General features: G+C 43.7%; 2 protein-coding genes across 8 annotated transcripts in view; one reads left to right on the forward strand and one right to left on the reverse strand.

Moving 5' to 3' along the window:
* Positions 1–256: 256 nt before the first annotated feature.
* On the reverse strand, positions 257–5,643 carry LOC126049407 (galectin-related protein A-like). 3 transcript variants are annotated; one of them, XM_049825769.1, is made up of 5 exons: positions 4,890–5,643; positions 2,457–2,545; positions 1,511–1,685; positions 964–1,142; positions 257–431 (listed from the first exon to the last, which is right to left on the reverse strand). In XM_049825769.1, the coding sequence occupies exons 1-4, from the start codon at positions 4,911–4,913 to the stop codon at positions 999–1,001; spliced, it is 432 nt and encodes a 143-aa protein (XP_049681726.1). In that variant the 5' UTR covers positions 4,914–5,643; the 3' UTR covers positions 257–431; positions 964–998. The 3 variants fall into 3 exon arrangements, with proteins under 3 accessions (XP_049681726.1, XP_049681725.1, XP_049681728.1); XM_049825768.1 differs by having other exon boundaries at positions 958–1,142; XM_049825771.1 differs by lacking the exon at positions 4,890–5,643 and adding an exon at positions 4,707–4,883 and having other exon boundaries at positions 958–1,142.
* Positions 5,644–5,955: 312 nt separating this feature from the next.
* The window catches only part of ZFYVE26 (zinc finger FYVE-type containing 26), a 50,382-nt gene continuing 40,853 nt past the window's right edge, over positions 5,956–15,484 (forward strand). For 2 of the 5 annotated variants that reach the window (XM_049826026.1, XM_049826027.1), the window contains exons 1-8: positions 6,160–6,624; positions 8,101–8,179; positions 9,015–9,104; positions 10,236–10,788; positions 12,154–12,284; positions 13,111–13,275; positions 14,290–14,378; positions 14,670–14,830. In XM_049826026.1, the coding sequence (XP_049681983.1) occupies positions 6,434–6,624; positions 8,101–8,179; positions 9,015–9,104; positions 10,236–10,788; positions 12,154–12,284; positions 13,111–13,275; positions 14,290–14,378; positions 14,670–14,830 (1,459 nt within the window). In that variant the 5' untranslated portion in view covers positions 6,160–6,433. Of the gene's footprint in view, positions 6,038–6,159; positions 6,625–8,100; positions 8,180–9,014; positions 9,105–10,235; positions 10,789–12,153; positions 12,285–13,110; positions 13,276–14,289; positions 14,379–14,669; positions 14,831–15,484 lie in introns of those variants that run through there. The other 3 variants (XM_049826028.1, XM_049826029.1, XM_049826025.1) reach the window with 2 other exon arrangements.

The following is a 15,484-nucleotide window of genomic DNA, read 5'->3' on the forward strand; positions in this document are numbered from 1 at the left end:
TCCCTGAAGTCACAGAGGAATTTGATAGCTCTCTAGCCACAGAACCACCTCCTTGCAGATTTTTTTGTTCTCTGAGTTATGTACTGAAAAAAAAGTCTCTTCATCTGGAGACTTTCCCCTTCATCTTGCATTATAACCAACCAGACAGAGCCAAAGGCAGCAGCTATGATATATGCTTATATAGGTATTAGAATAGCCATGTATTTAGGACTTTTTTGTAAATCTACAGCAATGAAATAACAGCACAACACTCACATGCATTCAAATATTTAATAGAGCTGGTAAAGAAGTCTGCCACCAAAGATGCAGTTTTAATTAGATACAAAAATGGGCAATGCAGTTTCAGCTACAGATACCATTTCCTAGGACTGGTCCAGAGAAGACTGTGAAGTCCACAGCTGTTGAAACCTTTCAATTCACGAGAACGCTACCTGCAAGAGAGAGGGATGCTGGTAAGGCATTTATTGTTCTGTACTGGGAAGCGCAGATGGCATTGTGCTGATTGAGCAGAGCTTCCAGGAAAAGCAATTCTCTCCTGATAACATGGGCCTTGCTGGGGCCCACCAGTCTCCCTTATTCACTTGTAAGAAAATCTCCTGCTTCTCTTTTCTCAGTCCCACCACCTGCATACTGCCCAGTTCTAGTCACAAGGGTAACAGCCACCCCACCGCAGAGGACTGAGCTCCAGCAGCTGGCATGCCCGGAGTGTTAGGGGGCCATGAGGATGTGAGATACTGCATAGCATCATAAATCTTGTAGTTTGGGAGGCCAAAAGAGTATCTCAGCAAAGGCTCTCTGATTTACCTGGAGCAGCCATAGCTCTGCGATTGCTGAGTGTGTATGAGGAAAAAAAGGTGTACATTTTAAACACATCAGCAAATTAAAATGATACAGTTCCCACTCTCCAGAACCAGCCAGGGGAAAATGATAAAACATTTCTCAGACAGGAGAAAGTACATTTGCCTCTGTCCCGTGGTGCCATTGTGGCCTCCTATTTTTCAAGCCACTTTGGTAAGCTTGATGTCCCCTGAGATCTGCAAAGCTTTCACCAGGTTCAGGGGCTGAATGCGGTGAGTGAAGTCACAGAGCTGCCGTCCATCAAGCAAGACTCGTATTTGCTGGTGTTCACATAAGAGCTCCATCTGCAATGGAAAAGGACAGGGGAGAGTGTTAGAGATCAGAAGCAGAGTTGATTTCACCAGCATGGACTTAGAACCCCATGTGAAGGTGATAGTGAAGCACAAAGTCTACCAGTTCTTCTGAAATGCCCCTAATAAATAACCTACCCTCTGCTGAGACGATACTGCAAAGCTCCTTATAGTGAGTTCTCTAACTAAGACTAGAGAAAGGAATGGATCTCTCCCACTGGGGCTTGAACTGTTGCTCTCTGTGCCATACTAGACTAGTTAACCTGGCAATGTCAATAGTTAGCTGTTTGTGGTCATATACGTAGCTTTCAGCCTTTTTCCCATCCTTTTCTCTACCCTATTCATAGTAACCCAAAAATTACCTTAAACGTGTCGCCTGCTGTAAATGGGAAGTAGGGAATAGTCTTCTCTTCTCTTCCCCATTTCCCAGCAATTCGTGCATTTCGGGTGATGGATTTGTCACTAAAGTTAACTGTAAATAACAGCCCAACATCTTTGTTTGTATCCACTGGATCACAGAGCAGAGTCACTGAAAAGCTGAAAAAACAATTAAATGACTGGGACTTTCAGAAATGTGAAAGGACATGGTGAACATGGCAGATGCCTATAAAGACTACAGACAGCCATTGATTCCTTGTTAGACTGAAACATGGGACTTCTACAGGCTTAGAAGCTACAGAAAGGGATGAGAACAGGCTTGTCTTTGTTTCTCCTCCAGTTTCCAGTAGGATGCTAGTGACTTCTGATGTTGCTTTCCCTCTCTTGTGACTGAAATCAAACCAATATTTGTGCATGAGCCAATTCTAATTTGTGTCCTAAAAAGGTTATGGCAAAATCTTCACCAGTGGAAGCACTGGAGTTGATCACTGTAGATGCAAAAAAGTGTAATGGTAAGCTTAGTTGCTGTCACCCAGGTTAAACACAGCAATGAACCTGCACCTCCTGTGCCAAAACCACTATTTTTTAAATGGTGTTGATTCCAGCCTGCAGCAGACAACCAAGATGCAGGTTCAGAATTCCACCTCTTCTTGGAGGAGAAATGCCACTTGTGTGCCCCCTCTGGTTCACATTAGATAAGGGCAAGGAGTAGAAAATCCTGACAGGGCAGTCAGAAAGGCTGAACAGTGAATTCTTTCTTGCCCTTTTTACCTTGATCTAAGAGCAGGAAAATTAAAGCAAGCCGTAAGTTATGACTCTGTTTGACTTTCTTCCTCCAAAGAGCACAGACCCTCAAGAAATCTTTCAAATTTAGAAGACAGGTAGGAGCATGTATGACAGGGTGAAGCCCCCACCAGCCCCTTCACCTACCTCTTGGGGTTGGAGTGTACCATTCCTATGACCGTGAGCTTCATGGCTGGTCTCAGGCCACCTTTAATTTCACCAACATACTGCTCCACCTGTGGGGAACAGTGAAAATGTGCTGCAGTAGGTCATGCTGTGGGTAAACCAGTTTTAACAGCTGCTTTGGTCACCTCATATAACTTGATTTTATTTTTACATGTACAAAAGAACTTAAAAATACTTCCAGCCTAAAGTACTTCCTGCACATTTGATACAAATTCTGTCAGTGCTGGCGTCTGAGGCGAGCGAGAGGGCCACCATAACCAAATGACTGGTAACGAGGTGTTGGCTGCCTGACAGGACTGCCGGCTCCGGTGGGCAGTTTCTGACCCAAACCGCTGTCAGTAAGATGAGCGCCCGCTGTCGGTGCTCTCCCCGACGGATATGTGTGACTGATGACCCCGATGGCATGCCTCCGGTGGCTCTGGCAACAGCCACCACTGACTTCAGGTGACTGACACCACTCGCCAAGACCAGAGCAGGTACTGCAAGCGCCGCGGTGACCCACACATCTCGCGAGTGACAGGACCCAGGCAGCTGACACACCTGGGACGAGCCGGTGACGGCTGCCGTGGCCTAACGACACAACGGATCTGGTTGCAGCGCTCCATGCAGCAGATCAAAAGCTCTGTGGCAGCATGACGCAGAGCGCAGACTCCGTGCGAACTTACTCTGCCAGCTCAAAGTCATTAACAGATTTCGGCAGGCTAACTTGACGCCAGCAGGCTTTACACCGGGCCAGGTAGCCTCTGTCCTCCGCCATAAGAGCACAAAGCTAGCGTAGATGCTGCCCGCCACTGCATGCTGACAGAAACGCAACCGTGTTTTCACACCTGATCCCAGTCACGCTTGTCCCCACCGCTTTTTCAAAGCCAGAAAATGGCTTCTCGGTGGATCTACTTTTGGCCCCACCACAGAGACCTGTAGTTGCAAACTCCACCCAAAGATCAGAGCTACATTTACTTGCTAAAAGTAATTCTCCAACAGTTTTGACGCTCAGTGGAAAAACTAATACAGGCAATAGTTGACATGGAAAAATAAGAGAGAGAGCTTGGAAACAAGTGATAGGGATGCTTTGAGACTTCAGTTTCAGAAATGGCTTTAAAATGTAAATGCCAGAGTACCACAGTGTAGCATGTAATCGCTCCCTGTGCAGAGTCACTTAGTTAGAAGCTGCTATAAAACACAAAGCGTTATTAGCAATTTGCGTAACACTGATAATATTCCAAGGCAATGCACAGCAGACCCTATTTTAGATAAAAAGCGTTTTATCGTTCCAGTGTTGCAAGGTAAAAATGGAGACATTTTTTGCTAGATGACCTGCACAATATATGTATGGTTTAGTATTTTGACTATGAGAAGCACTACATCAGCATGGAAACCCACAGACTTCTGTTGACAGCAAATGAGCTTCCATTCAAGTGTAAGTTGCTATGGGTATTTCATACGTATTTCTAAATTTTGGAAAATATAACTGATGTTAGCTTTTTAAATTATTGAATGCCAGCTTGCTTAATGGAAACACAAATTCAAGATGAAAAATGTTTTGCCTATACTCCATTTACTAATTTCAATATACCAGTTATATTTTCTGCTAAGATGACCTTACACAATTTATTTTCCCACCTTGATATTTACATCCATCCACCTTTACAGCTTCACAGATATATTAATGACCCTCTAATTCCTACCAAAGCCAATATTGGAAGAAATTAATTTAAAAGTATCATAAAAAATGACAGCACTACTGCTGGTTGATAATAACGACCATTTACCCTTGCAGAAGTGGGCAGGTGACTCTAGTAGGTATGTTTTGAACTTTGTAACAACAGAAAAGCACCGACTGCCCAAGATGTCTTACGTGAGGGAGCAGCTCCTCAAGTAAGTAGTCTGACTGTAAGAGGATACTTTAAACTGGATAAAGCAATTAGAGAGTGGGTAATAAGCATAAAAGATCCCAGGCTAAATGAACTTCATCCTCATAGGTCCTGTGTCCCACTAAAGCTTCCTTGCCTACACAAGAGACAAGATACAAAATAATATCCCAAATTGAAAGTCCATGTTGAGAAATTGCTTGCAGAGAGCTGCACCGTGGTAAGCACCATCATTAAAGGCACAAGGAATCAGAACTGAATAGATCAAACGATGACCACATGGTTTCAACATTTACAGCTCGTCCAGCATGGCTGAAGTTCAGAGGTATGACTACCCACGCACCGTTTCTCTGCCGACATTGAGTTGACAGGACAGGTGAACGCTCAGGATGCCGTAGGAGGTAATGGTACAAATTCCTGCAGCATCTTATGTGGCTCATCGGTGGGTCCCAGCACGTGCACACAGACATAGCCCCCTTCCCGTATTTTCCGTTCAGGAGCCCTGGGGACTCACTCGGTCACTTACTTTGGGACACCTCTCCTCTGTCATCACCGCTCTGCCCTCTTACACTTGCCTCCACCGCAGCAGTCCTCAGAAGAGTTTTTGTTTTGTGTGTTAGGACAAAAGCAAACAAAAAGCCCGGAATAAAGGGAGGATGTCAGGGGGGGCTTATCTCTGCCAAACACTGGCTGGACACCACCCAGCCGAGCAGCTGAGTCACGGCCCTCTGCGCCTCGTCCCACTGGGGGAAGCTCACAAATAACGCGGCCGGTGTGGGTGCGACGGCAGGGCGACTGCAAGGGTGGGCAGGACCCCGCTGCCCTGCACAGGACTGCCTGGCAAGCCAGTGCCTGTAGCTGTATTTGTATCTATACCGACACATTTTTATGGAAGTATTTGAAATTATGTCTGTGCATAACACACTCTATCTGCACATGCCATAGATATAAATAACATGTCATTTATTTTTTTATGCCGTTTCTGTCCTCTCTCAAAGGGGTAAATATATATAGAACTTATATCCCTATACAGACCTACATATATAGAGTGAAGTATACCTATAGGGTTATACACATGTACCAGGGTAAATACACACACACACACACACACGTATGTATATACCCCTATATGATACCCATCTCTCTCTCTCTGTGTATATAGCTGTATATAATATACGTCCACGCAGCCTCCCCACCGAGAGCCGGCGCACAGACCCTCCCCGCGCTACTCCCGCTCACGGCGCCCGCCGGTGCCGGGGCCAGCAGCACTCCGCGGAGAGGCGCTGCACGGGGGCGGTTCCACGGCGCGCCAGGGGGCGGAGCTTCGGGCGAAAGCCAATCAGGACCACGGGAGGCCCGAGCACGGGGCGGAGCTGGCGTGCGGTAGGAGGAGGCCGCGGGGCGTGCCGGTGGGCGGAGACGGGCGTGGTTAGCGGGGAGGGCGGGGCTTGGGCTGCCGGGGCTGCCGAGGCGGCGTCAGGCGCCCCAGAGGAAAATGGCGGTTTATTTACATTCTGCTCCAGCTCGGCCAATGGGCGGGCGTCTGCCCGCGTGCCCGCCCGGCGGCGCGGTCAGCTGAGGCGGCGCCCAAGATGGCGGCGGCGAGGACTGGCGTTGTCGGGGCGGTGCAGTAGAGCTCAGCGCCGCCGGGCTGGCCGCCTCCTGCCCCGTCAGGTAACGCGGACCGCGCCAGGACGGGCCCCGGGGGCCGCCGGGCCGGACCTTGCGGAGGAGGGCGAGGCCGCGGGCGGGTGCGCGGCAGAACGCGCGGCAGAAGCGGGGGCTCGTGCGGCGGTGGGGAGAGCGGCGGGAGCATCCCGCGGGCCGGGCTCCCCCGGGCGGCGCGGGCACGGTTGGCGGCCCGCGGTGCCTGTGGGCGCCTTACCCCCCCCCCCCCCCGCCCCGGTGGGAAGAAGCCCCCTGCAGCCAGGCCTTGGCTCTCCGCCTGTCCCCGCCCCGGGCGCGCTGTCGGTGCGAAGGAGAAGTCGGGGATGGTGCCCCAGCGCGCCCTCACGGCAGGATCCTTCGCGTGTGTCACCCTGCCCCAGGTCACCTGCTCGTCCCGCGAAGATGCATTCTTTTGGAAACGAAGAAGCGGTCTCTCTGGAGCGGCTCTTTGGGTTTTTCTGCGAGTGCGTACGGCGTGGAGACTGGGAGCTCGCGCAGGCCTGTGTGCCCCAGCTCAGCCAGTGGGACGGGGACGGCCCTGAGAAGGTGGAAGCGATTCTTCAGGCTCTGGTCGCTTGTCCTGTGGGGGTAAGGTAAGTCAGGTACTGTTTTGGTTCAGTAGGCTTGAGGGTGAAATGAGGAGGAGCAATTAGTTTAGCGGTGACTGTGGGACGCGGGTAGAATCTGGGAAACAACGCTTGCTTCCGTGCTGAGGTGTCCTGGATGTGTCTAGATGTGCTGTTATCTGAATGTTGACATCTTATCGCTGCCCGAGCTCTTAACAGGCTGCCCAGTCCACTGGGATAATGAGCAGTGTTCGTTTTTGCAGCTGATGTGGTGATTGATCCAAGCTTAAAACTATTTGGAAGCATTTCAGAACCGATTTTGTTAGATCTTGCGGAAGGATAAGGAACATCTCCTGAAGTTACATTCCTTTGACACCGAGCTTTGGTTAATTTAGAAACAGAATCGCCAAGATCAGTACTGTAGGTGTTTTAAACGTTTTCTTGTTTCCCGCTCTTGAAAGACCTGCCGATTTCTAAAAATTTAAACTCTAAAAAATTTGAATTATGCTATTAATATCTTATTTCTCTTGCATTGGATTTTGAAATGGCATTGGTTTTATTCAATCCTAGTTAGTTTTGATCTCTGTTTTTCAGGTAGGTGCATATGAAGGGTGACTTTCTAGCACTTCAGGGAACATTGGTATCCCCCCTCTCCAAGCAGATGACCATACTTCCTCACATTAAAATTTGTGTAACATTTTGGTAAAGGTTCTAAGAAATAGTTTATACTGACAACAGTTAAAGGAGTCTGGAGGAGATGTGCACATGGTTAGATGAATATTGCTGATGGCCATGTGAGACATAACCATTTTTTATCTTTTTATCTTTGAATGTTGGGCTATCACATCTAAAGGCTTTAGTTAGCAGTGCTGAGGTTTTCAAAGGCCAATAAACTCTTTTGTGCTTCTTCCTTTTCCTAGTTCCTTTGACAGTATTGAATATGTTCCCTAACTGTTTAGGTTTTGGAATATATAAGTACTGCAGCACATGAAAAGCTGACTGAAATTAGAAGTATTCTTTGTTTAATTAGTACATTACTTCTAGTTTGGATGTAGAGCTGTGCTTGTGCTGCTGTGACCTAAAACTTAGTTTCATTCTTTTCAGGTAGAACTAGACAGAACAGGAAATAGCAGTGTTTGGCAAGTGGTCAGATTTCAAAGAAATCTGCTGAAGTGCTCAAAGAGGGCTATACAGACTGAACTTTAGACCAGAAATAAATTTCATTGTTTTGAAGCAAAGAACTATGGCAGTAATGTTGGTATTTGATCTAAAAGCAGTTACTTGCACAGCAGAAATTGTTGAGTTAATGTGTAAGGAGTACTAATATTCTGGTTTCCTTGCATTATCTTCCTGTCTGACTCATCTTCAGCTGTTTAGTTGTCTTTGTTTTTATCTTACACAAATAAATATAAAAATCAAAATGACCTCTGGCAGTGTTTCCCTGAATCTTAGAGATGGGAATGACGTTGTATAATCCAGTGTATGTGCTTATTGCTTTTGTAGATGGGGACAGAATTCTAGCCCATGGAGAACTGCGTGGCTTTGGCTTCTTGTGCTGGAAAAATGGCTTGCCAGGAATCAGGTACAGAAACATCTAGCTGACTTTCAAGTGCAACTTACAGCTCTGACTTCTAGCTGACTTCCAAGTGCAAAATATCTGCCTAGTTGCTTATTTAAATTATAGGCTTTCCCACATTTCATGGAATTGGGTTCTCAAGGTAGCTGGAGAGGTGTATTGCTTTTGCTTGTCAAGAAACAATTGTTCATCTTATCCATACTGGGGAGAAAAATGGAAGGGTATTTTTTATTTTGTTTAGGTAACAGAAGTTGGCTTTTTAGCATTGAGCATTTCTGTAAATGGAAGGCATGAGTGTATCAACTTCTGTGTTTGTGTAGCACCTTTCTTACATTAAAGATGAAATAGTTCAGGCATCAGACAATTCTCTATAAGCTTTAGATGGTGAGGGATGTGCTTGCTGTATTGCTGTTTTCAGACAGACAGGTGCAAACTAGTCTTTTTTCTTTTTTTTGTTTTTGGTTGTTTTTTTTTTTTTTAAATTGGTACACTGGGATGTGAGATCATACTTTTTTTTTAAATTCTTTTGTCCTTGTCACTACTTAGGCTTGCATTTTTTCTTTACCTTCTGTTGAAGGATGTGTCTAATTGATTGGATTGTAATTCCTGACAGTGTGACACTTGCTTCTGTTTCCAAATGTATAGATAAATGGAATCCACTGGTGTGGGAGCAGAACTTAATTGTGGAATAGCCTTTAATTGAGAAATAGGTATCTTCAGAGAGATATTTCAGTCTGCCTCAAAATGTTAATGAGATAGCTAGGATTAGGTTTATATGGTAATGTAAATAAATAAAAGTTTTATTGGCTAACACCTTTCCCATTCTCTTATATTGTTTCAGAAAACTGTTCCAGTTGTTCTTCAGAGAGAAACTGAATTTTTATTGTTCTTGGAAGAACTACAGAAAGATGTCTCTGAGGAGGTTCTAAAGGTGAGCTACTTAGTATGCCCTACTTCCTGTTAGTTATGTAGAATGTCCACCTGTATCAGGTTTTGGGATATGAATAAGGAAAAGGTGTTCAATATTTCTCTAAGGAGACAGAATTAGCAATTACAGGATGAAAGCAAACAAGGTAAACTTGACTGTTGATGAAAATAAATCTGCTTGAATCCTGTTAGTGACCAATGAAGTCTGTGTAAGTTACCATCTAACCTGCAGTGTTGCACTGAAATAGGAGACTCGGCAACCTCATATCTTTGTCACAATTACTGTCAGAGGCATGTTAGTAGGTAGAGCATGTTTTGATCTAGCAAATAAAGAAAAGGATGTTGTGGACTTACCTTCTACTGCTAATACTCTCATTTTTGCGCACACCAACCACATCTCCCCTGCATATTCCCCGACCTGTCTCTTCCAGCCAAGGACAGCACTCGCATAGTTCCAGGAATGCCACAAGTGCTGCTTAATTGCTATTGAACTGGGTTGTTCCTCACCTTCTCACTCCTTACTGGGAGGGCTAATTGGGAGTTTTTGTTTGTTTGCTTTCCTCTTCCTAGTTCTAGAATTGCAGGTTTGCTTCTGTTAGCAAGAAAAATTATTGTTGCTTAAGAAAGAAGTCTGTGAGATGGCTTCTCAATCTGTTGGCCAGTTTAAACCAAGTCTGAATAATTAGCGTTGATGAGGATGGTGCAGTTGGTAGATAGATGGTATGAATCTAGAAAAGTAGGGTTAAAAAAAAAAAAGACTGAACACTAATCATCATGTTCTTACTGGCTTATGAAGATAAAGTCACATCAGTGTATTGCTAAGAGGTAGAATATGGTAGTGCTTCAGCCATTCCATAGGAGCTGCCTGTGAAATAAGGTAACTTGCTTATGAGCACACGGCCCATATAGCTTAGTAGTGCATTATAGGATTCTTTGTAATTTTTGTTACATATTCAGGCATATCCACTCTTCCAGGAAGGATATTGGACAAGGTGGACTATTATTGATGGATTTCCTAGGCCACAGGATGTTTCCAAATTGATTTATCTTCTTGCTTTCTCCTATTTTTTAAATAATGTATTTCATATTTTTAATGGAGTCTGAAAGGCTTACTCTTTTATTATTTCCCTACCAGGAACTGTTTGAAGCATTTGAGTGCACCCAGAACAAGCACATCACAGACAGGAAAAGAAGAGATGGCTGTTCTCACAGATTCAGTTTGGATGTTGTTTCAGCTCTCAGGAAACTTTTGCTGCGGGCTCCTCAGAGGGCAAAAGCCCTGCTGGAGTTCTTCCAGGAGGAACAAGGCACACACAGCTCTTCGCTTGAGCACTATTGCTCTCTACAAAACATCTTTGTTGAATTTCTTCGTGACTCCTTGAAATCTCTGCAGAGGCTTCAGTGCAGTTCTGAGCTTTCAGCAGAACTAGATCAAAGAGAACTAGTAGATACAATTTATGCTGCTCTTAGTATAGTGACTTTTGAGGTGGAGCATCAGGCAGATGAAGTATGGCACCTGTTCAGGGAGCTCTTGGATGTATGCTGGACTGAGGGAAGCCCACTGAGGGAGGAGAAGCTACTAAGCTGTATGCTGAGGAAACAGAGTCATGGCCTGTTAGGCCTGTATAGCAGTGTTCTCATAGAAAGATCAAGAGAAAAATTTCTGGTGTCAAAATCAATACAAAAAGGTTTGTTTCACTTTATGCTTTGTTTTCATTTCTTGTTCAACAAAGCCATTGAGGCATTAAACAGGCAAGTTGTCAAGAAGTTGGGCAGTGTTCTTGCTAAGGTGCCTTAACAAGCCATGGAGTCTTGTAAAATATGATCATAAAATGACTTAAAGCAAGGAATTGGCATAAGAACCCCAGGGCTCTCCCTACATTTCTGCAGTCTATGCTGCCTTCTTTTGTGAGCACTGCCTTTACTACCCCTTGTTGTGCTCTATCTGCTCAGCATTTCTCCTGCTGAAGTTCTTGCTTGTAACTAGAAAATTGACTCCCCATATGTATATAAATCTTTTACTGGTTCAGCTCCAGCTTGGGATCATCTGTGTTGGAGGATGTTCCATTTCAGGCCAATAACAATTCAGCTACCTCAGTAATCCCAAAACATTCAAACCCCTTAATATTGGAAAAGAAAACTTCTAGAAGTGAAAGGAGATGTGGAGTGGGCCGATATCCCAGCTGGAAAGAAGATGCAGTTTGATTACCTGCTTGCTTGCCAGAGCCCAGCTGTTGTTTTTGTACCAGCTATAACTTCACAGCTTCTGTCTAGCTCCCTATGACTGGTACATTTAGTTGAGGATCTCAGTTGAAGCTGAATGGCAAGTGGTGCCCATTGTGGTGCTCTTATGAGGAAGGTGGCAGGTGAGTGTGCAAGGAGGGAGAAGGTAGAATGCCTACCCTGTTTTGCTCGCCTCTGTACACTGAGGTATAAGTCAGTGAGGTTTGTATCTTCTCTCCTCCCTTCACTCATAGAGATTGCTGAAGGGAAGTTCAGGCTGGTGTGGAGTGGCAGACTCTGGCATTTCTTATAATAACTACAGTTAGTGCTTCCTTGTTGGGGAAGACAAATGGACATATGGATGCCTTCACTCTTACTGGGAGTAGTTTAATTCTTGCTTTGCAGAGATCTGAGAAGTTTGTTTGCTGGACAGGTCTTTGCTAAGGCCCTGCAAAGCAGCATAGTGTCTCAGAGCACAAGCAAGAATTCATGCAACATACAGATAAGATGTGTATGACTAGAGAAAGAAAGGCAGTATGACCTGAGCTAATGCAAACAACCTGTGTGCTGAACAGGCTCTTGCTATATCAACAACTGTCCAGACAGTTCCCTGGTTTCCTGTCTGACCTTTTTATTTTCTATCAAATTTCTCTGCTTGGCTTTCTTGTTATCCAGTAACAATATCTGAGAGTCTTAACTGTTACCATGTAACAGGTGGTTAGTATTTGAGGAAACCTTGAGTGTTTCTCAGTTTAAATTAACAGTAATTATGCTTCTTTCAAAGGTGCCCCTCTGTACTGTGAGGTAATCTTTTTGTGATGTTTTTTTAGGTTCATCTGAGCAGCTGGATACAGAGCGAATCATGATGAGTTTGTTCTCGGATCCCAAAGAATCTCCTTCTTGGAAGACAGCCTATTTCTACTGCTTGAGCAGCAGCAAGCACTTTCTGGAACAGATTCTGGTATGGCCATAAAATCATTCAGGGGGAAACCCAGCGGTGGCTAAAGTCAGTCCCTGTATTGAACACATCTTGACGGTGCACAGAAGCATATTGTATTCAAATAGTGTTTAGTAGGGGTCATGACTTATAGGAACAAGGAGGTAACTGGTGATAACTCCCCTGCTTTCAGCTGTGTAATGAACTCAAAATATTCAGCGAGATTTTTGGAAAAGCTCATCTGCATGCAGACAATATTAGATCTGTTCTGATTGTAATTTTCTTGGATATGCCACTTGATTTACCTCATGACCTTGAACTTGTTGCTTTGCTTTTCTGATGCTGGTAGACTTGGGGCAGTGAGACTAGTTTGCACTGTAAAATGTGTGTTTTCAAGAGCTTGAAGACCTGGTGAAAAATATATGAATTAAATTATTTGAATTTATTTATGTAGATGGAAGAAATAGTATACAGGTAGGTTGTCACTGTTAAAGTGCAAGTTTTTAAGGTTGAACATATTTCCACTTCTAAATAATGTGCTCATTCAAGTTTCTTACATAATGCCCTTGACAGAGACATAATCAATAGAAAGAATGTAAAGATAATGTAGTGAGGGAGTGTGAGCTGGCTCTGTAGTAAGCATTTGAAATGATGTTTTTTTTCCTTATGACAATTTTACTGAAGAGTAACCTGATGGCTCAGAAAATATAAGTTTAGGGAAGTTCCATATGCAGAACTTCACCATTTTAGTGAAGCTAATACTGAAATGGCTACTTGCTTACATAACCTACCAGGCATTATAGGTCTCTGCATTTTGGAAAGATAAATACTTCTTCCTTTTCTTTTGTAGGTGACTGCATTAACTTTACTGAAAAGAGAAGACTACTCAGGCCTGAACAGCTTATTGAGGAGAGAATTCAACCCCCTTTGCCGCCTCTTGGTATTGTTAGGATGGACTCATTGTCAAAGCTTGGAATCAGCAAAAGCATTGTTATGGACTCTTCACAAAACTCAGGTAAATCGGCAGAAAGTAGCAGCATCCCAGTCTGAGTCCAGATAATGCAGTTTGTTTGCAAAAATAAATAAAAACAGGGAGTTTCCAGTGAGCATGTTAAACTTTCTCAAAATGGAATTAAAAAAGCTAAGATGTTACAGTTGTGTATAGGTAACATTATTGGACAGTTGCCTTTCTTCTTACTTCTCAGCTGTGAAGGGAGTATGATTGCACAGGAGATTCTGAAAGTTTTTCTGGCATAAGCTCTTCAGCCTTGGCTGTTAACAGAGAGAAAGACAGCAATGGTTGTTGATGAGTTTTTTTTAAGAGCTGGCAGATGTTTGGTTGGTATTATTTCATCCAGTGAGTCATCACTGGATAGTGACTAATTCTGGTCACAACTAACCTGAGTTCAGCAACAGAGTAGCTTGGAAATTTCCCATACCCATTCTCAAAATGAAATGATAAATGACAAGAGCTGTGACTCAAAGATCCACCTTCTCTGGGAGGAGTCTTCATCTCTGAAGAAGACGGTGTAGCTGCAGTTCAGATGATGTCTGCTTGCAGGCAAGTGGCTTGGACAGATCTAGGCTGGTATTGCCTTAAGGCAGTTACCATCTATTGGTAACAGACTAAAGGTCTATTCAGTAGTCTCTGCAAAGTGAAAGTCTTAGATATGATGGAAAAGGAGAATAACTGTCTGCTAGCCAGTATATCATCTGTTCTAGTACATGATTAGCTCTAGAGGTTAGTGTCTTAGACCGTTATTAAGAAGCATTAATCGAAAGCTAACCTTGAAAAGGGATGTAGCCACCTTTCCATGGTGTGTCGAGTGGAGGCTGACTGATTTGGATGCTCTTTCAGAATAGCCCTTTCTTGCTGGCTTTGTAATGAAACTGGTAACTTTCTGTACTTTGAAGTTCCCATCTGGATAAAGAAGTCTTACAAACATCCCATATGTGACACAGGCTTGGTTCTGCTGTCTGACTAGAGGATTTGTTGTAAAGGGGTTCTTTTATTTATCTTTCCATTTAGGATCTGTGCAATGATTCAGTACTGAAAGACTTCTGTGATGGGCTGTGGGCTCAGGTGGAAGTGCTTGAATGGTGCATACAGCAAAACAGGTAAAATGGTCAGAAGGACTTCTTCCAAACTGTCTTGCTGAACCTGTCCATTAGTCAATTTATGTATGCAAATAGAAATTTTGTTCTTTTCTTGTGAATCTTGGCTAATCATCTCTTGGTGACTATGTATCACAAGCTCTTGAAATTGCTTCATGGCCATTAGTTCTGCTATTTGTTTTTCTTTTTAACTGCAGTAGTTTGGTTGAATCAGAATTAGAGTGGGAGATAAGTCTTTAAACATGGCTGAGACCCCTAAATGTGTTTGTGACACCTCTTTATTCTCTCTTGCAGTATTACTATCCCAAGGAAGGTTCTTTTGCAACACTTGCACGGTCTAGATTGCCACACTGCAGTGTACTCTCTTCATCATCTCACTAATCTTCTGGCACTGAATGAAGACGATGTTATTGAGCTTCTTCAGAAAGTTCCTGCTAGAGACAAACAGATGCAGGGTAAATGTGTAGGGTTGTGAGAACACAGAAAAACCCCTATCCATCAAGTATGTGCTGCTCAGTATTTCTGCCAGGAAGAATCTGTTCTTTTCACCTACCTCTGTAAATAAGGAAGATAGTGCTTATCAGCTGTTTCACAGAAGAAAACTAGAGAGCATGTAAAAATTATTTTAGAATCCTTTTGGGGAGTAAATTCTCTCCCAAGAAGGAGTTGTGAGAACTCTTTGATGTCACAAGGACAGATCTCTGAAACAGCGTTTTCAAAATGGTAACAAGACTTTGCACATGCTCGTGATATGCTACTCGTTGTAAATTATATACTGTATAATACCCTTAGCTTGAAAAGTAAGTGTATATTTTGGATTTCGGCCATCTGCACTTAAATTTAAAATCAAAAGGCAAAGCCAGATGAAATTGACAATTTCTCATAGTATAACATCTACATTTTTGAAAGATATAAAATGTTTTTTGTTTTGTTTTTTTTTTTCTAATATTAAGTCTTACCAAATCTACTTTAATATTAAAAACCAGTAAGGCTTACCTACAGGCTGTGTTTACATCCCTCTTGGCTCACTTCTGTCATTTTCCCGTGTTCCAGTTTGGTGCCTAAAATACCTGAGATTCCTAAACACGTTAGTTTGCTCAGAAGTGACT

This window comes from Accipiter gentilis, chromosome 22 (assembly GCF_929443795.1).
Source record: "Accipiter gentilis chromosome 22, bAccGen1.1, whole genome shotgun sequence".
NCBI classification, from domain to species: Eukaryota; Metazoa; Chordata; class Aves; order Accipitriformes; family Accipitridae; genus Astur; species Astur gentilis.

Excerpts from the sequence above, each read along its gene's own strand:
- LOC126049407 (XM_049825769.1), bottom strand. The coding sequence starts at position 4,913 with ATGACAGAGGAGAGGTGTCCCAAA. Across the intron at positions 2,546-4,889 it reads CAGAGGAGAGGTGTCCCAAA|GTGGAGCAGTATGTTGGTGA; the intron begins GTAAGTGACCGA and ends TGTTCCCCACAG. Across the intron at positions 1,686-2,456 it reads GTACACTCCAACCCCAAGAG|CTTTTCAGTGACTCTGCTCT; the intron begins GTAGGTGAAGGG and ends TTGTTTTTTCAG.